We start from the raw sequence: 21,254 nt of genomic DNA on the forward strand, positions 1-21,254 counted from the left end.
GGGGGGATCAGGAATCAATTCATTCAACAAAGAAAGGGAACAAGCATTTAATTCCGTTTATTTATTTATAAATTTATTATTCTTAAGTACCTGATGTGCCAGGCATTGTGCTAAGTATTTTACAAATATTGTTTAATTTAAGCCTCATATCAACAGGAGGGGAGGGGTAGATGCTATTATTATCCTCATTTTACAGCTAAGGAATCTGAAGCAGACAGAGGTTAAACAACTTGTCCAAGGTTCCACAAATTAGTAAGTGTCTGAGACTGGATTTGAACTCAGGTCTTCCTGACTCTAGGTCTAATGTTTTATTTGCTACCCTACAATCTGGATGCCCAGGCATCATACATTTATTAAACACCTACTATATGCCAGGCATTATACAAGGAACTAGAGATACAGAAACAAAAATGCAACAGTCTCTACTCTTGAAAAGCTTATATTCTATTGGAAGATACAACATACACATATATATGTAAGAAATATAAGAAGCTGACACAAGGTTACCTTGAACTGGAAGCCATTACAAATTGTGGGATAAGAGAAGGCTTCCTCCAGAAGATGACACCATAGCTGAGCCTTGAAACGAAGCAGGGATTGCAAAAGGCAGATATGAAGAGGAAAAACATTTTAGGTACAAGAGACAGACAGTATAAAGACATGAAATTGGGAGAAGCACCTCATTTACAAGGAACAGCAAGTACAACACTATGACTGAATGACAGGAGAGAGGAGTAATGTGAAAATAGACAGGAAATGTAGAAAGGAGTCACTTTGTGAAGAGCTTTAAATGTCAAACAGAGGAGTTTATCCTTGATCCTGAAGAAAACACCTGAAAAGGGGGTTGACATAAGAAAATCACTGAGCGAAGAGTGGAAGATAAGAGTGGAAGATAAGAGTGGAATGGATAGACTGGACCTTGAAGCAGGAACTCTAACCAGCAGGAGGTTGCAATTATCTAGGCAAGAACTGGGGACAGCTAGGTGGCACAGTAGATAGTGTGCTAAGGTTGTAATCAGAAAGACCAGAGTTAAAAACTGACTTCAGGGGGCAGAGCCAAAACGGCAGAATAGAAGGATGAACTTTCTCTACCTCTCCCCCCATAGCCCATAAAATACCTGTAAAAAAATGACTCTAAACAAATTCTAGAGCAGGAAAAGCCACAAAATGACAGAGTGAAAGAGATTTCCAGTCCAAGACAGCCTGGAAGGCTGACAGGAAAGGTCCATCACACAGGGCTCAGAGCAAAGTGTAGCCCAGCCTTGGCTCATGGCACAGACAGGAGTGGAACAGGCTTCAGGGCACTCAATCACAGGTAGCAGCTGCGGTTCCCAGATTTTTCAACCCACAAATGCCAAAGACAGCTTCAAAGGTCAGACAGATCTTTCACCTGAGTGAGTGGGGGAAGGGGGGTGTGTGGATCCAGCCCCAGTCCCAGCCCCAGTCCCAGCCCCAGGGCTGTAGCAGCCACTGCAGCAGCATCCACTTTTGGAGCCCTCAGCCTAAAGTCCTTGGGGGAATGGAGCAGCTGATCTGAATCTCAGCCCTGAGTGGCGGTCCTGGGGTGTCGAAAAACACTGACACTGGCGCTGGCGTGGTGGAACTGAGGGACCTTGTGGAGAGGGAACCCTACTCGCAGATCCTGGGAAGAAAAGAGTGCTTGTGGTTGCTCCCCATCAGGGCACAGGCCAAGAGAGGAATAAACTCCTCTCCCTTGACTGTGTCACCTTAGAAGAATTGAGAATTTACAGGTCCATAGAGTATACCCCCCATGTGACAAAGGACTCAAAAGTCAAGTAACTGGCTGGGAAAATGCCCCCAAAAGGGGAAAAAAATAAGACTATAGAAGGTTACTCTCTTAGTGAAAAGATATTTTCTTCCATCCTTTCGGATGAGGAAGAACAAAGCATACCATCAGAGGAAGACATCAAAGTCAAGGCTTCTACATCCAAATCCTCCAAAAAAAAAAAATGCAATGGTCTCAGGCCATGGAAGAGCTCAAAAAGGATTTTGAAAATCAAATAAGAGAGGTGGAGGAAAAATTGGGAAGAGAAATGAGAGTGATACAAGAAAATCATGAAAAATGAGGCCACAGGTTGCTAAAGGAGATCCAAAAAATTGCTGAACAAAATAACACCTTTAAAAATAGACTAACCCAAATGACAAAAGAGGTCCAAAAAGTCAATGAGGAAAAGAATGCTTTAAAAAGCAGAATTGGCCAAATGAAAAAGGAGGTTCAAAAGCTCACTAAAGAAAATAGTTCTTTAAAAATTAGAATGGAGCAGACAGAAGCTAATGACTTTATGAGAAACCAAGAAATTATATAACAAAACCAAAAGAATGAAAAAATAGAAGACTGTGAACTATCTCATTGGAAAAACAACTGACCTGGAAAACAGATCCAGGAAAGATAATTTTAAAATTATTGGTCTACTTGAAAACCATGATAAAAGAAAGAGCATAGACATCATCTTTCAAGAAATTATCAAGGAAAACCGCCCTGATATTTTAGAACAAGAGGGTAAAATAGAAATGAAAAGAATTCACCAATTATCTCCTGAAAGAGATCCCAAAAGAAAAACTCCTAGGGATATTATAGCCAAATTCCAGAGTTCCTAGGTCAAGGAGAAAATATTGCAAGCAGTCACAAAGAAACAATTCAAGTATTGTGGAAATAAAATCAGGATAACACAGTATTTAGCAGCTTCTACACTTAGGGATCGAAGAGCTTAGAATATGACATTCCAGAGGTCAAAGAAAGATTAAAACCAAGAATCACCTACCCAGGAAAACTGAGTATAATACTTCAGGGAAATAACAGAATTTCAATTAAATAGAGGACTTCCAAGCATTCTTGTTGAAAAGACCAGAGCTGAATAGAAAATCTGACTTTCAAATACAAGAATCAAGAGAAACATGAAAAGATAAACAGGAAAGAGAAGCTTTAAGGAAATCATTAAAGTTGAACTGTTTATATTCCTATGGAAAGATGTTATTTGAAACTCACGAGACCTTTTTCAGTATTAGGGTAGTTAGAGGGAATATATGTAGGTGTGTGTGGATATGTATGTATGTGTATATTATATATCTGTAGGTATGTATATGTACATGGGTGTATGTATATGCATACATGTGCATACATATACACACACACACAGAGGGCACATGGTGAGTCCAATATGAAGGGAGAATACCTAAAAATTTTTTTTTACTGTTGAATGGAATATACTAAGAGTAAGAGAAAGGGACAGGTAAAATGCAGTAAATTATCTCACATAAAAGAGGGAAGACTTATCTCACATAAAAGAGAGCTTTTACAGTGGAGGGGAGAGGGGGGACATGAAATGAAATAATTGAGCCTTACTCTCATGGGATTTGGCTTAAGGAGGGAATAACAAACTCAATTGGATATGGAAATCTATTTCACCTAGCAGGAAGGCAAGTGGGAAAGGGATAGGAGAGGGTAGATAATACAAGGGACAACAAAATGGGGAAAGGGATAATCAGAAGCAAATACTATTGTGGAAGGACAGGTCAAGAGAGAGAATGGAATAGATGAAGGACAGGATAGGACAGAGGGAAATGTGGTTAGTCTTTTTCAACATAACTATTATGGAAGTGCTTTGCCTTGTTACACAGGTATGACCTATACTGAATTGCTTGTTTTCTCAATAAGGGTTGGTGGGAGGGAGGGAGAGAATATGGAACTCAAAGCTTTAAAAATGAATGTTAAAAATTGTTTTAGCATGCAACTGGAAATTAAGCCATACAGGTAATGGAGTATAGAAATCTATTTTGCCCTACAGGAGTACAGAGGGGAAGGGGGATAGAAGAAGAGTGGGTATTAGAAGCGAGGACAGACTGAAGGAAGGAGTGGATGGGGGGCATGCTGTCCTGGGGTGGGGGGGGAGAGATGGGGAGAAAAGTTTCAATTCAAATTCTTATGGAAATAAATGTTAAGAATTGAAAAATAAATCATATGTTAAAAAAAATAAAATCCAACTTCAGAAACTTCCTAGCTGTGTGGTTTCATGCAAGTCACTTGACCACTGTTTGCCACTCGAGAAAGAAATGGCACACCGCTCTAGTATCTGCCTAAGTAAACCCCATGGACATGCATCTATGGAGTCATGAAAAGCTGGACATGATTGAACAACAACAGACAAGATATGATGAGGGCCTGAACTAAGATGGTGGCAGTATGAGTGCAGAGAAAGAGACAGATGTAAGACATAGATATAGAGATATCTAGATCTGGCAATTTATGGAAATGCAGGTTGAGGGAACATGATGAGTCAGGGTAATGCCAAAACTGCAAATCTGAGTGACTAGGAGAATGGTGGTGCACTCAATAATCACAGAGAAGTTTGGAAGAGAGGAGGATTTTGGGGGGAATGACTTCTGCTTTGACTATGAGATCTCTGACAGGAGATCACTGAAAACTTTGTATAGTTTCAGGTGATTGATGAGGTTATAAAATCATCCTGCAGAAGGCCAAGAAGAGAGTGAAAGGAAGGGAAGTGCTGGGACTAAGTGTAAGTGGTTTTTTTCCAAAGAGTTTAGCTGAGAAAGGGAGGGGAGAATACAGTGTGAAAACTAGTCAAATTTTTTTAAATGACGGGAGACACTTGGACATGTTTGTATCCAGCAAAGAAGAAACGAGTAAAAAGGGAAAGACTGACGATTACAGAGAAAATAGATGATACTGGGGGTAATTTGCTGAGAAAGACAAGAGAGAATAGAAAAGCCTAATGCTGAAAGTAGAGTTTAAGCTGGGCTTTGAAAAAAAATCTAAAGATTCTAAGAGATGAAGGTTAGGAGGGAGTATATTCCAAGCATGGAGGACTGCCTGTGTAAAGACACAGATATAAATCAGGAAAATGAATGAAGAATGTTCAAATCAAAAGATCAATCTGTAAAAGCATTGGCTGCCCACTCAAACTACCATCTGGGATATTTATTTTAAAAAGAACATCTGTAGTATACTTCCTGATATTTCTGTAAGCCTTTAAAGCATGGGGATTGACTGAGTTCAGCAATTCCATTCGATATAATCAGTTCTAATTGCTTTCAAATCTCTTTTTATTCCTTCTTGTCTTCTAGTCTGTATTTTCCTTCTGATTGTCATATATTCATTCTGTCTTTCCTCTAGTCCACTTAATGTCTACTTTGGCCCTATTTTTTTTATGTGTTCCATATACATGTTTATAAACCTTTAGTTGTAATGGTTGTTCAGTTGTATCCAACTCTTTGTGAATCCATGGACCACACCATGCCAGGCCTTCCGCTACCCTCCATTATCTCCTTAAGTCTGTCCAAGCTCATGTTCATTCCTTCCTTGGCACTATTGTCCTCTGCTATACCCATTTCCTTTTGCCTTCAATCTCTCCCAGTAATAGGGCCTTTTCTAATTAGTCCTATCTTCCCATTATGTGGTCAAATTTTAAAGCTTCAGCTTCAGTATTTGCTCTTCCAGTGGATAGTCTGAATTAATTTCTTTAAGTATTGACTGATTTGATCCTTTTGTTGTCTAAGGGATTCTCAAAAGTTTTCTCCAGCACCACAGTTCAAAAGCATTGATTCTGTGATGCTCAACTGTCCTTAATAGTTCAACTCTCATAGTCATACATTGCTACTAGAAAAACCATAGCTTTGACTAAAACAGACCTTTGTCTGCAAGATGGTTTCTCTGCTTTTTAGTACACTCCCCAGATTTGCCATAACTTTCCATTGCAAGGAACATCTTTTAATTTCATGACTGCAGGCACCATCTGCAGTTGTCTTTGAGATCAAGAATACAAAATCTGACACTGCTTCCATTTCTTCTCACTCTACTTGCCAGGAAGTAAAGAGACCATATGCCAAGATCTTAGCTGGTTCATTTTATTTTATGTTAAGCTTCAAGTCAGCTTTTGCATTTCCTCTTTCACCCTTATCAAAAGACTTCTTAGCCTGAAGCCCGCCTAGCACCCTGCTATCTCAGTGCTTGGCACAGCTTCTTTCAAGATGTCTACAATTCATGAAATTTTATGAAAGCTCAATTTGGAGGGTGATCACTCTACACTTGGTAAGAGCTTATGGCTCCATCAAGGCTTATGAGAACTTTGATGGTGACAGGGATGCCACTGAGACCAAAGGGGTGGATGAAGTTACCATCATCACCATTTTGACAAATTGCAGCAGGACAAAGGACCAAAAAGGAACTTGGATCAGCACTGAAATCTGCCTCATCTGGCCTCCTGGAGACAGTGATTTTGGGCCTTTTGAAGACACCTGCTCAGTATGATGCTTCACAGCTGAAAGCATCCATGAAGGCCCTGGGTATTGATGAAAATTCCCTGTGATCATCTGCTCATGGATAAACCAGGAGCTCTATGAAATTAACAAATTCTAGAGAGAAATGTACAAAATAGAGTTGGAAAAGGACTTTATTTTGGATGGCTGCCCTCACAAAGGGCAAATGGGCAGAGGATGGCTCTGTGATTGAGTTAATTAACAAAGATGCTCAGAAACCCTGTGATGCAGCAGTGAAGAGGAAGCGAACCACTGTCCCTAAATGCATCAGTATTATGACTAAGAGGAGTGTGTGCCACCTCCAGAAAGTATTTGAAAGGCACAAGAATGATAGCCCTTATGACATGCTGGAGAATATCAAGAAAGAGGTCAAAGGATACCTCAAAAACACTTTTCTCAACCTGATCCAGTCCATTCAGAACAAGCCCCTGTATTTTGCTGACCAACTTTATGACTCCATGAACAGCAAGGGGACCCACGACAAGGTCCTGATCAGGATCATGGGTTCCTGTAGTGAGGTGGACATGCTGAAAATTAGATCTTAATTCATGAGCAAGTATGGAAAATCTCTGTATTATTTCATCCAACAAGACACAAAAGGCGACTACCAAAAGGCATTCCTGTATCTGTGTGGAGATGACTAAACGTCATGTGGAAAGACATGACCATAGCAATTGTAATAGCCAGAACAATGCTTTCTGCTCTTCTCCCTTGTAATTTTAGAAAAATCAACTTGTGGTAACTTGAAACTAATAGTAACTCATATTAGTCTTTATTAAAGCGATGTTATTTGCTTTCTTGTACTTTTTTAAGTCATGTATGCATTGCTTGTCTTTCCTCAAGTTTTCTTATTAGCCAAAGAAATGAATATTCCAAGGGAATGGAAGTGAAATCTCCGATGTGAAATGCTTGGCTTTTTATGTCCTGCATTATAAAAAGACAAACTGAATTTTTAAAAAAACGACTTCTTAATTCTTCTTTACTCCATCAGAGTGATATTATTTTTGTTGATATTTCTCCCAGTAACATTAAATCTGGCTCTTGATTCATTCATGATGACTTTTCACATGATGTACTCTGAATATAAGTTTGACAACACATAGCCTTGTCATTCTCTTTTTCCAGTCTCAACCCAATCAGCTGCTCCATTTTCAGTTCTAACTATTACTTCTTGGTCCCCACACAGGTTTATCAGAAGACAAGTAAAATGATCTAGGAACTCCCATCTCTTTAAGGACTTGCCACAACACTTTTGTGACTCACACAGTGAAAGGCTTTATTGCAGTCAATGAAGCGGAAGTAGATATTTTTCTGGAACTTCCTTGCTTTCTCCATAATCAGTGAATATTGGCAATTTGGTCTCTAGTTCCTCTGCCTCTTTGAAAACCAGCCTATGCTACTGGCAATTCTTGGTTCACATGTCTGATTCTTAGCTTGCAGGATCTTCAGTATAACCTTGCTGGCATGTGAAATAGTACGGCTATTTGATAACCTGAACACCCTTTGGCATTGCTCTTCTTTAGGACGAGGAGGTAAACTGATCTTTTACAATCCAGTGGCTACTGTTGAGTTTTCCAAATTTGCTGAAGCACTTTAACTGCATTTTAAATAGCTCAATTCCACTAGCACTGTTGTTAGCAAAGCTTCCTAAAGCCCACTTGAGTTCATTCTCCAGGATGTCTGGCTCTAGATCAACACCATCATGACTGCAAAACTAACCTCATGCATACTTAACTTTTACCTCTATCTATTGTGTCTACAATACATATATGCAGAGAAAATTAAGGAAAACTGTAGAAAACAAATAGGTTTTTAAAATAGTATTTATAGGTGTCAGGCAACCTATGAAATACACTAATTAGAAGTAGAAAATAGCAAGAGGAAAATTTGTATGCTTAGACATTCTAGATGTAAAGGTAGCTTTTGATAATTTTCTTGGTGTAGAAAGGATTGGGAAGTACAATGATAGCAATGAAATGAGTTAAAGGTATTTTAAAAGTTTAACCCAGACTAAGCTAAATAGAAAAGTAAAAACATTAGTTGTTCCTTTATTTGTTCTACTATGTATGACATTTTATTTACTTTAAAAAACCCAAGATTATTTACTTTAAAAAACCCTTGATACAATTGATGGAAATTGAACTTTTACCTGAAAAGGCATAGTGAGAAGAGGATAGCCTCCACCAAACACTGCATAAAAATATTAATACCTAACAGTTATGAACTTGGCTAAATTATTTGACTCTCAACTGCTTTCCATCCTTGACATTCTAATTTTGTGGCTGTCACCTTAAAGAATGTCCAAATAACATGACTTTTTTTTTTTTTAGGACATTTAAATAGTCAGTCATTAAAAAGAAGCACTTCAACATCCTCTAGAAATGTTAAGGATGGGTAAGAACTTGTGTACGATCAGAAGATTGTTTTGGCTAGTACTTCCCCATCCTAAATGATATGAAGAAGGCCCTCAGAGCCTGCCTCCTAGGTCTTTATATTGTAAGTCTAAAGGACAGACTTCTGGAATTGAATCAAAGTTGAAAAAGACCTTAGAGACCATCTAACCCAACTTTCCCCCAAGAAAACTTGGGGGAAAGCTTGTGTAATAGTGCTCAATATATGACCTATCCCTATGCCACATGTCAAACAAAGATTTACAGAAATTTAGGGTTGGAAGGAACATTGCAGATCATCTAGTTCTCCCTCCAGGAAACTGAGGAATTATCTAATTAGAAGAAAGACCACAGAGCAATAACAATTACTGAGATGGGCCCCAAAGAAGAGATGAGAAAATATAGCTCCTTCCTTTCTTTGCAGAGAGAGGTATGGGACCTGGGGCTGGGGGAGGAGGAATACTGAATATTATTAAGGGCTTGGTTGATGTATTGGTTAATTTTTCTGAACTGCTTTTTTGTCCTCTTTTTTATATTGCTGGCAACCAGGGATGGCTGTCTAGGTAGTGGTAGGGGAAGGGAAGTATATCTGCAAATCAGGATGATATAAAGACAAAAAATATCATTAAAAATTTAAAAGTCATAATCTAGTTAGAATAAGAATATAGAATATATTTAATACAAACCACATCAAACATTTAAATATGTTTCTATAATGATTTAAAAGATATTTCAATATCTTAAAGTACCTTAGAGTCATCACTATGAACATAAGTTATCATTGTACAATATAAATTTCAAGGACATAAAGAGCTTGGGCTAACTTTTGTATTGACTGATGTATATCCTGATAACTTTTCTTGAAAAAAAATCCTAGAGATTTACTTAGCTTGTTTACACTGTCATGTATCCCACAAAAAATCTGGTTACTTGAAGTTTTGGGTTGTTTGAAGTGAGAATAAACCATAATGATGCATGTTAGTTAAGCCAGCAATCATTTATTAAATGCCTACTATGTTCCAGGCACAATATTAAATGCTGGTCAAAGAAAGGCAAAAAAATAGTTCCTCCTCTTCCTCTTCCCTTATTTAAACAACTATGTGAAGACAGATAAACACAAGATAAAGTAAAGATACTCTCAGAGGGAAGGCACTAGGGTTAAGGAGAACTAGGCAAGACTTCTTATTGATGGTAGGAGACAGTGATCCTTGACTACAGAAGATTACAAACCTCAGATGCACTTACAGATTCAGATCTGAGTCTTGGCTATGAGCCAGTAGAGAATACCTAATTTCTCTAGGCTTCATTTTCTCCCCAAAACCAAAAAAGTATATGTAATCAACTGAATTCCTCAACTAAATCTGTTCCATGAAGTCTTAGTTCAGATCTTGCCTCAGACATATGATCCTGCGCAAGTCATTCAGCCTCTCTCAGCCTCAGACTCCTCATCTGTAAAATAGGGATAGCAAAATCACCTACCTCACAGTGTTGTGAGGATCAAATGAGATGGTGGTATCCAACTCAAATAGAAACTGATCCCTGATTGACTTAAAACACAAATGAACATTTTGGCATATGTTGTATTTCTCCCATTAGGCTTAAAGTTCCTTGAGAATAGGGATAATATTGTTTTTCATCTTTGTTTGCACAATGTCTACACAAAGAAGGCACGTAACAATTGTTGTCCTGTAGTTCACCTACATAATGCTGTTATTTGCTGCATAGTTTTTAAGTACGCAAATCAGATCATCTTACATTTCTAGCATAAAAGTAGTTGGATTTGATGATCATCCAAACTAGAATTAGAAATTTTGAGTTCCAGCACTTCCAGATTGTATTAAAAAATTATTTAGACTTAGTGGTCATATTCCAGGTCCTACTCAGCTTTAACTTACATCTATGATTTGCTCGGATTCCATCTACAGCCTCATATAGATGAACCCATAGGAATGAATGTAGATGTAAGTATGCAAACCAGATAAACAGTAAATTTCCATCTTCTAAACCCAAAGACTTCTGTCCTTCAACTTAAACATAGGCAGGAAGGAGTGAGGTTTGGGTAAGATAGATAAGACAGTTATATCCACTCCATTCAGTTAATTATGATAGGAGCAATTTCCTATAAATACATATGGAATGTGGAAGTATTTCCAACTGGAAAACCTGACAAAAACCTGGCAGCAACCCAGTAGCTTTCAGTGTCGGTCTGGCTTCATTTGTAGGACAGACTGTAATTGTTTTGCTATCACAAGCTAATAAGATTGGTCCATCAACCTTAACTTACCTCCTTTGTCATTTCTACATAACTGCAAATAATGGTCATACAGTAAACTACGATCAATACATCTTTTTTTAAAAATACTGGTATAATGTGATATAAAGGAAAAATTTCATCAAAAGTGAAGAAATTCTATGGTTGGTTTTGTTTGTAAAATTAAATAAAAAGGAAACAAGTACTTTGTTTCTGAAGTCACCACTATGATCTTTTTCCAAAAAATAAAGTACCACTCATTTTTTAATCACTTGTTTCAAACAAGAGAAGTAGTAGGAAATAATATAAGGATTTATTTTGGTTCAATTCCAATAAAACAATAATAGCTGGTATTTATATGTAGTTCTCTAAAGTGTGCAAAGCACTTTACATACTTATTTTATGTGGACCTCACAAAATGCTTGTGTGGTAATACCTACAGATATTACCCAAGTTTTATTAATGAGAAACCTGAGGTTTAGAGAGGTTAAGTCAGAAGACTAAAAAGTGTCAGATGAAAGATCTGAACTAGGTCTTCCTACCTCCAGATCTGGTACTCTACTGAATACACCATGAAATAAAAAAGTAATACTAATTGCAGATAAATATAAAAAACTATGTGGACTACATTTTAATAATATTAGATTTTCATAACAATTTTTAACATTGACATTCTCTAGTATATAATAAATTGTGGCTGTGCTCTTCAGATTCCACCTTGGAGTACCTTAAGGATAGTAAAAGAACAATCAGATAAAAAAAGGTTTGTAATTCCCTATTTATTTTGGCATGCACATCATCACGTCTGAAACGGAACTCTATCCTCCTCTTCCCCTCTTCTTAACATCCCTATTGCTTTTGAGGATTCCACCATCCTCCCAGTCACCCAACCTCAAAAAAAGAGGCATTGTCCTAGATTCTTTACTCCCACTGTCCTATCCAATCAGCTGTCATGTCCTGTCATCTACATCTTCCTAACATCTCTTGCATACGCCCCCTTCTCCGTGACACCACCTTTCCCAGTCCTCCTTAAACTTAGTGCATGCATTCCCTCAATTAATCTTCTACACATCTTATTTGTACAGAATTGTCTGCATGTTGTCTTCCCTCAACGACTGTGAGTTCCCTAAGACCGCTGTTGTTCTATCCTTTGTAGCCCCAGAACTTAGCACAGTGCCTGACACACAGTAGGTGCTTAATAAATACTAAGTAATTATAACAGATTTTCTCTGTCTATACTCTCTAAATTCTAAGTTGATGCTTTTCCTGACATTCAGAGAAGGCATACAGCAAGGTTGTTATTAATAAACTGGTAGTGTTTATGAATTTTTATTCTTTTCATCTTTGGTTCATTTTTAGCATCAACAAACTAGAGAGGCAATGAGATAGGAAAAGAGAAATTTCTGTCGCCCAAATAGCATGAACACTGTGAAGATCTCAAAAGATGGAATATTTTACCCCTGTGCCCACCCCCAATGCACTATAGAAACTTTTGTTCCTTTTTGGAAACAGAAAAGTTAATTCCTAAAATGTTTAAATTAATTTAAAAGGGAGTGATCACCTTTAGGAATGGAAGCTTGATGCACATGGGGTTTACACAAAAGACAAGAAAAATCACGGACTGGTTTCTCAAACATAAAAGAAAATTCTTTTCTTACAACAAACCTAGTCCCTTTTATTCCTCCTGTTATTCTCTTCTATCTGGATCCATAGATGCATTATTTTGATAACCAAAATGAACCACTGAGATCTTACCATAGCACATACTTTCTAAAGTTAAAAGGATCATTTTATTAAAACTGACTTTTTTGTAATTAAGAATGCAGTGGTCACACATAACTATGGCTTATCAACAAACCTGCAAGACCAAAAGAAGAACTTTCAAGAGAGCAACAAAGTACGTAAAAGTAACCTATATCCCTTCTGGAATGGAACATCCTTGACATAGCTCGGTAGACTGGCTGCACAGTAGAAAAGTGGTTGCCAGGCAACTTATCCAAGTTTAGAAGAATCTAAGCATTGATAATGAGTCTGAACCACAGTTTGGCTCCTGTATATGAAAGATTTCAGTCAATTCCCACATCTGTTCAGAGACTATTCATAAGAGGATGTATTTCTAAAAGTCAGAGATCAAACAGAATAAGATATCAATTCAAGGTGCTATAGTAATTTTGCTCTAATTGAATTTACTATTGGTAGTATCTCTGAATTTCTCTTTAACCATACAGAAATCTACTAGGTTTCAAGTATGAAGGACCACACTTAAAATTTCTGCTTCAAATATATGACTTTCTATTCATACCTTCAGTGCTTCTTTTTCTATAAAAGGTAATTCCCTTAGGTAACTCTCAACTCTAAAACATCCCTGAAATGGTCTATGTATTAAAATTCACATGAATTCCCTTGAAAACTGCCTTAAAAAAACTTTTCAGTACTTACTTTCATGATTAAGAGGGAAGCAAAAAAAAAAAAAAACACAACGGAGAAAGATGTCTGCCATCTAGCAAGGAAAAAAATATGTAATACATTGGGAGAGAGTTTAACGATTTTTGTATGTGTGGTATGAATGTGAAATGTTGCTCTGCTGAACTGGCCCGATCCAATCCTCCCTCTTTCAAAGAAGACACTTTGCATGCATGCTTACCAGGGCAGTATTCATCAACGTCCAGTTTCTGTGCTGAAGTAAGTGTTGGTGAGCCAAGATCAGATTCTGGGATTCGTGGGCTCTCAACAAACTTTGCCTTCCTCAGAGGGGCTAAGATGAAAAATACAGAGAGAGAGAAAAAGAGAAAGAGGAAAAAGGAAAGGAAAATATAAAGCAAGAAAGAGAGAAACAGAAGAAAGAAACACAGAGGGAAAGAGAAGGGAAGAAAGAGAGAGAAACATAGAGGGGTCATGAGTAAGGGGAACAGATGGAAGCACTTAACTGAACGACACTGTCAGACTCAGATCAAGTTACCCTATTTTTTTTTTGTGCCAGAAAAAAAATTATCTGCATTCTTCACAGAGGAGATGGGTCTTGTAAAAAAAAAAAAAAGTCACTGAAAAATGGAAAACTTTGCTTTTAAGTGTTCAAAAAGAACAAACAGAAGTGTTTTGATTGTCTACCTGTTATCTTAAATTTTTTTTTTTACCCTTTCTCCAGTAAAATACAATCTTATCTTGCATTTCTTAGCCATTAAAGACAAGCAAATTGAGGGAAAGTGCAAAACTGAGTTTTAAGATTTTCTTTATGGAAGCTATGAAATCAAAAGGCTTTATTTGGACAGAAATAGACACTAAAATGTTATTAATTCATGCTAATATCAGCAGGATTTAATATAAACTGTCAAACTGAACTGACTTTGTTTATCAAGGAAATCAGTTCTCATGGATCAGTCCTATAAGACCAAAGGACTCAAAAATTAGAGTAAGAAACCAAAATTATTTTTGGACTGATACCATATAAGCTAACATAGTCGTGTTAATTTTACATAAGCTGCTACAGAAATGTGGCTTAAGTTAAAAATTTCAGCCATGAAAAACTGAATTTTGTGATGTATGTTAGGAAGGTACAAGACGTACTGTTACTGATCATAAATATGGAGCTTTTACGAAGGAATCTCATCTAACTTCCCCTCCAAAAATAAAACAAAACAAAAAAGCACAAACTACTCAACCCTGTCATGAACATAGTTTGTCCAAATATTTTTGAAAATTGTTTTTTGTATTTTAGATTTTAGTCCATGCCCAGGAAATGTGATAGGTCCAAAAGTCTTTAAATATGCAATAATTATATAGCACTTTAAAGTTATGTTACTTTTTCATATAATTTATTTCATTTGATTCTCAAAACAACATTGACAAGTTGATAATAAAATGTAAAAATCCTGATTTTTAGAGAAAAGGAAATTGGCTCAGAGAAGTTAAATGACTTGTCCAAGGTCATACAGATAAATGGCAGGGCTGGAATTCAAACCCTGGTATTTCAACTACAAATCTAGTCCTTTGCATGATAGTATGTCTTTCTTCACTCATTCACTCATTCATTCATTCAAAAATATATTTATTACTATTATTGCCATTATTATTATGCCTATTACATACTAACTGCTGAATATATAACTGACAAATGAGATAGTCCCTATCCTCAAGGAGTTTATGTTCTGTTGGGGGAAAATACACACGTACACACACACACACACACTCACAGACAAATAAATACAAAACTTATAAAACAGAAATACAAAGTGACTGAGATGGGAGGTTCACCAACAACTAGTGAAAGTAGGAAAAGCCTCTAGAAAGTGGTGTCACTTGAGCTGAGCCATAAGGGGAATTCTAAAGGGGAGAAATGACAATGGAGAACATTCTATAAACCAGGGACAATTTGAGGAAAGTCATGGAAAAGACAGATGGAAATATCATGCAAATAGGGTAGTTTGACTGGAATGCAGAGTGCAGGGTGAGGGAGTTAAGTGAGCCCTGGAAAGATAAGATGGAGCTAGACTGAGAGGGGATTTAAATGACAAACAGAGGTGTTTGTTTTAAGCTAGATAAAACAGTGAGTCGCTGAAGCTTCTTTAAAAACAAATATTTTTTCATTAGCAAAAATCTGTCTTCTATCCTTCTTTCCCTCCCTCACCATACCCTAAATAAGAAAGAAAAATAAAACTGCTGTTGCAAGCAAAACAAATTTCTGCATTGTACATGCCCCCAAAATATCTATCTCATTCTGCACTCTAAGTCCTTTACCTCTCTGTCAGGAGGTGGGTAACATGTTTCACCTACAGTCCTCTGGAATCATGGTGGAGGATTAACTGGTCAGAATTCATAATTTTTTCAAAAGTAGTTTGTATGAATCATATGGTTGTCAATGTTTAAATTGTTCTCCTTGGTTGTATTCACTATTGGTAGCAGTTCAAATAAGTCATTTCAGTTGTATCTGATTGAAGCTATCCGCTTCACCATTTCTTACACACACCAGTATTTCATTGCATCCATGTACCACAATTTGTTCAGTAATTCTCCAATTGATGGGCACCTCATAAGATTCCCCTTCTTTGCCACCTCAAAGGGCTAAATATATTTTTGTGCATCCCTATAGTTTGTTTTGCTTAGAAGCAATTGCTCCATTACTCTACTCGCCCCCTAATCCAGTGCTTAGCACAATGTTTGGCACATAGGAGGCACTTATGGTTAATGACTGACCTCTTCTCTTTTTGCAGATAAATATGAGGAAGACTCATAGGAAGTCCTTGGAAAGGTAAAGAAAGGCACTGTTGGAGTTGGTTTTGTAATTTACCCAGGGGATAATCTGCAATACTGATGATATTTGCAAATATACTGCTATGAAAATTACTGCAGTTTATGCAACAGTTTATAAGTTACTGAGAATAAAGAGGCAGGGCAATTTTGCAAAGAATACAATAAAACTTTTCAGATTAAACCCACATATACTCTGATACTAGATTGCTTAATTACAAGATAGGAAGAGAAGGTGAGAATGGTGAAAAAATATGCAAAATTATGTTCAAAAAATATAAACCAATTTGTAGACTACATGGAAATCTCTAGAATGGCAAGCACCAGATACAATTGTGAAGAAGAAAAGAGATTTTTGTAGCCTAGAAAAGACTTGAAATTAATACAAAATTATTCCTTAATCAATTGTCTACATACAATGAAATCACAACTTGGCACAGCAAAGAGACACAGTAAAAAATCAAGATAGAAGCATAATAATGAGAAGACAGTGTACATTGAAACAATTCCCAACTATTTAAAGGAATAATTGACAATGAAAAATGAGAAATGGATAACAGAAATGAAATCAACATAGACAAATTATTTTATGCAAATATTTAACTGATGGAACTCTTATTACTACAGGAAGACCAAAAAATCACTAAATACCCTTTGGTTTAGCAAACGTTCAACTTACTTGCCAAACAGAGAAAGCTGAAAAAAACAACATTGATTCAGAATACAAATCTGTAAAATCTTATTAAGATTATATAAGATTATAAGCATTGCTATCTCATAAAACAGAGCAAAACACTGGAGTTTGTAAAACTAGTTTAAAGAAAGCTTGACAAGAGATTTAATTATGCAAAATCAATCTCCCCAAACTGGGATGAGAACAAAATACATTGTAAAAATAACTTTTACTGGACTTTTAAGTCCAGTAATGATTACCATAAAAAACTATTTTCACTATCAACGACAAAATAATCATCACACTTAGATCTTAACATCCTAGTCTCACATGTAATCAGATTAGATTTCTACTAGTAAAGCATTACCGGTTAAGAGAAAACTAAGAACATAATACATAATATTAATAAAAAGAACAAAAAAGATAATTACAGTAATCAAAGAAGAAAAAGCTTTTTAATAAAATACAACTTCCATTTCTGTTAAAATCATAAGAATAAGTGGAATTTTCCTTAATATAGTAAGTAGTATCTATCTAAAACTGACAGTCACCAAGATCAGGGTAAGGTAAGGATGTTCATTATCATCACATTTGTTGCAGAAATCTTAACTACAGCAACAGGATAAGAAAAAGAAATTTAGAAAATAAGCAAAGACAATATGTAGTAAAATTATTGCTTTTTGCTAATAATATAATGATTTACTTAGAAAATCCTAGAGTGAACAAAAACAAAATCTGAAACAATGATTTTAGCAAAACTGCATGATATAAAATAAATCCATAAAAATCGTAAGTATTTCCATTTGTTACCAACAACCTCCCACTAAAAGAAATAGATATAGAAATTCCATTTAAAATAACAACAGAAAAATGGTGAAGAGAAGACAGGAAGTTGCCTGAAATCTCCCCAGTTTTCTTTGGAAACAATATTAAATCAAGCATTCTAGAGTGACAAAAAGGTGGAATGAAACAATTTTCAAATTAAGATAACTTAGACTTCAGGAAATGTCTATTTCACTTAGGAAAAAGGGAAGCACAGCCCAAAACAGATAGTGGGAAAGCCACTGGGAGGCTCTTAGATAAGAACAGATCAGCAACTAGGTTTCTAGTCTCAGTTCACAAGGCTAACTGCTAGCCCTGGAATCCCAGCACAACAGGCTCGACTAGGCTGGGCTACCCCCACACAATGGGCAACCAGCATCTGAGGTCCCAGCACAGAAAGCAAGTAATCAAGCTTCTGACTCCCAGCACAAGAAATATAGGACAGTGATCCCTGTGCCCCAGGAGCAGAGCTCAACTTTAAAAGTCACAAAATAATCTTTAAAATGAGCAAAACAAAACAAAACAAAACAATAAACCAGAAAAGAGCCCTCACCATAGAAAACTACTACATCATCAGGGAAAATCCAAACACAAACTGAGAAGAGGACAACAATGTCAAACGCCTACATGTGAAGCCTCAAAGGGGAAGATGAACTGGTTTAAAGCAAAAAAACCTTCTTGGAAGAGCTCAAAAAGCATTTTAAAGATTAATTAAGAGAGGTAGAAGAAAAATTGGGAAAAGAAATGAGAGTTATGCAAGACAATCAACAGTTTAGAAAGGAAGGAGAAAGATTTACTGAAGAAAACAATTCCTAAAAAAATACAATTGGCCAAATGGGGAAAAAAAATACACAAAAGAAAACAACTCCTTAAACAGCAGAATTGGACAAATGGAAAAAAGAGGCAAAAAAGCTGGAAGAAAAAAATTCCTTAAAAATTAGAATTGGGAGAGTAGAAGAAGCTAATGACTTTAAGAGACATCAAGAATTAGTCAAAGAATAAAAAGTAGAAGAAAATGTAACAAAAAAAAACCCCAACTGGCTTGCAAAATAGATTCAGCAGAAATAATTTAAGGATTTTTGAACTACTTGAAAGCTAAGATAAAAAAAGAGCCTGGATAACACTTTCCAAAAAATTATCAAGAAAAATTGCCCTGATAACTTAGAACCACAGGATAAAATAGTCACTGGAAAAATCCACCATTCACCTCCTGAAAGAGATCCTAAAATGAAAATCCCAAGGAATAGTATTACCAAATTCCAAAATTATCAGGTTAAGGGGAAAATACTTCAGGATTGCACAGGATTTAGCAGCTCCTACATTAAAGGAACAAAGGGCTTAGAATATGATATTCTGGAAGGCAAAGGAGCTTGGATTATAACCCAGAATCAACTACCCAGCAAAAACTGAGCATAATCTTTCATGGGAAAAAGATGGACATGCAATGAAATAGGAGACTTTTAAACTTTTCTGATGAAAAGACCAGAGTTGAACAGAAAATCTGATCTTCAAATGTAAGACTCAAGGAGTATAAAAAGGTAAGCAGGAAATAAAAAGTTATTCAATAAGGTTAAACTGTTCACATCCCTACATGGGAAGATTATATTTCTAACTCTTGGGAACTGTGTCTCTACTAGGGCAATTAGAGAGCATACATAAACAGAGAATGTGGGTATAAGTTCACTTTGATGTCATAATATAAAAAAAATTAAGGGCTGAAAAAAAGGGATTGTACCGGTAGAACAGGAAAAGAGGAAGCAGAATAGGGGAAATAACATCACATAAAGAGGCACAAAAACCTATTACAGTAGAGGGAAAGAAGGGGGAAAGTGAACATTGTTTGAACTTTACTCTCATCAGATTTGACTCAAATTAGGAATAACATACACACTCATTTACATACAGAAATATATCTTACCCTATAAGGAAGTAAAAGGGGGAAATGAAAAGAGGAGAGACTGATAGAAGGGAGGGCAAAATTAGGAGGGGAAAAGGGAAAAAAGAGAGGGGGGAGAATGCAGTGCAGTGCAGAATGCAGACCACTGAGGAAGGCAGTGGTCAGAAGCAAGACACTAGTGAAGAGGGACAGGATGAAAAGAGAGAGAAAAATATAATAAAGGGGAAAATAGGATGGTGAGAAAAACAGTTTGTGATCATAGCTGTGAATGTGAATGGGATGAAGTCTCCCACAAAATGGAAGTGGACAGCAGAGTGGATTAAAAACCAGAATCCTACAATATGTTGTTTATAAGAAACACATTTGAAGTGAGAGATATACACTGATTAAGGCTGGAGCAGAATATCTTACACTTCAGGCGAAGTTAAAAAGCAGGTGTGGCAATCCTGATCTCAGACAAAGCAAAAACTGATCTAATTAAAAGACACAAGAAAAGACACTACATCTTGCTAAATGTACCATAGATAATTAAGTAATATCAATACTAAATATAAATGTACTAAGTGTTATAGCATCCAAAATGTTAGAGAAGTCAAGTGACTTATAGGGAGAAATAGAAAGCAATATTACACGAGTAGAGGACCTCTCAAAACTTGACAACTCTAGCCATAAAATAAACAAGAAGGAAATTATGGAGGTGAATGGAATTTTAGAAAAGTTAGATATGATTGACCTGTGGAGAAAACAGAATGGGGATACAAAGGAACATACCTTTTTCTCAATGGTATTTGCCATCTGCACAAAATTTGACCATGTCTTAGGGCATAAAAACCTCACAATAAAATGCAGAAAGAGAGAAATATTAAATGCATCCTTTTCAGATCACAATGCAATAAAAATTACATCTTATAAAGGGCCATGGAAAGACAGAGTAAAATGAATTGGAAATGAAATAATCTAATCCCAAAGAATGAGTGGGTCAAACAACAAGCACAGAAACCAGCAATAATTTCATCAAAGAGAATGCTAACAATGAGACAACATATCAAAATGCAGTCAAAGAAATTTCTTAGGGAAACCTCATATCTCTAAATGCTTACATGAATAAAATAGAGCAGATCAATGAACTGGGCATGCAGCTAAAAAATCTAGAAAAAGAAAAAATTAAACATCTCCAATTAAATACCAAATTAGAAATTCTGAAAATCAAAAGAGAGATTAATAAAATTGAAAGTAAGAAAATTATTGAACTAATAAATAAAACTAAGAGCTGGTTTTATGAAAAAAAAATAAAATTGATAAATCTTTGGTTAATTTAATTAAAAAGAAAGATGAAAATCAAATTACCAGTATTAATAAGGTGAATGAAAAGGGTGAAGTCACCACCAATGAAATGAAATTAAAACAATAATTAGGAGCTATTTTGCTGAACTGTATGCCAATAAATCTCACAATCTAAGAGAAATAGATGAATACTGACAAAAATATAAATGGCCCAGATTAAAAGAAGAGAAAATAAAATACTTAACCCCATTTTAGAAAAAGAAATTGAATACGCCATCAGTGAACTTTCTAAGAAAAAATCTTTAGGGCCAGATGGATTTATAAGTGAATTCTATCAAACATTTAAAGAACAATCAGTTCCAGAACTATATAAACTATTTGGAAAAATTGGCAAAGAAA

At 36.0% G+C, this 21,254-nt stretch overlaps 1 protein-coding gene and 1 pseudogene across 13 annotated transcripts in view; one reads left to right on the forward strand and one right to left on the reverse strand.

Moving 5' to 3' along the window:
- The window catches only part of TANC2 (tetratricopeptide repeat, ankyrin repeat and coiled-coil containing 2), a 551,137-nt gene that overhangs the window by 242,520 nt on the left and 287,363 nt on the right, over positions 1-21,254 (reverse strand). For 9 of the 13 annotated variants that reach the window (XM_072645869.1, XM_072645872.1, XM_072645871.1 and 6 more), the window contains one exon: positions 13,580-13,690. The exons of the other annotated variants lie outside the window; for them this stretch is intronic. In XM_072645869.1, the coding sequence (XP_072501970.1) occupies positions 13,580-13,690 (111 nt within the window). The remainder of the gene's footprint in view (positions 1-13,579; positions 13,691-21,254) is intronic. 13 annotated transcript variants of the gene reach the window in all.
- Positions 6,007-6,938, forward strand: LOC140530447 (annexin A2-like; annotated as a pseudogene).

Source organism: Notamacropus eugenii, chromosome 2 (assembly GCF_028372415.1).
Source record: "Notamacropus eugenii isolate mMacEug1 chromosome 2, mMacEug1.pri_v2, whole genome shotgun sequence".
Lineage (NCBI taxonomy): Eukaryota > Metazoa > Chordata > Mammalia > Diprotodontia > Macropodidae > Notamacropus > Notamacropus eugenii.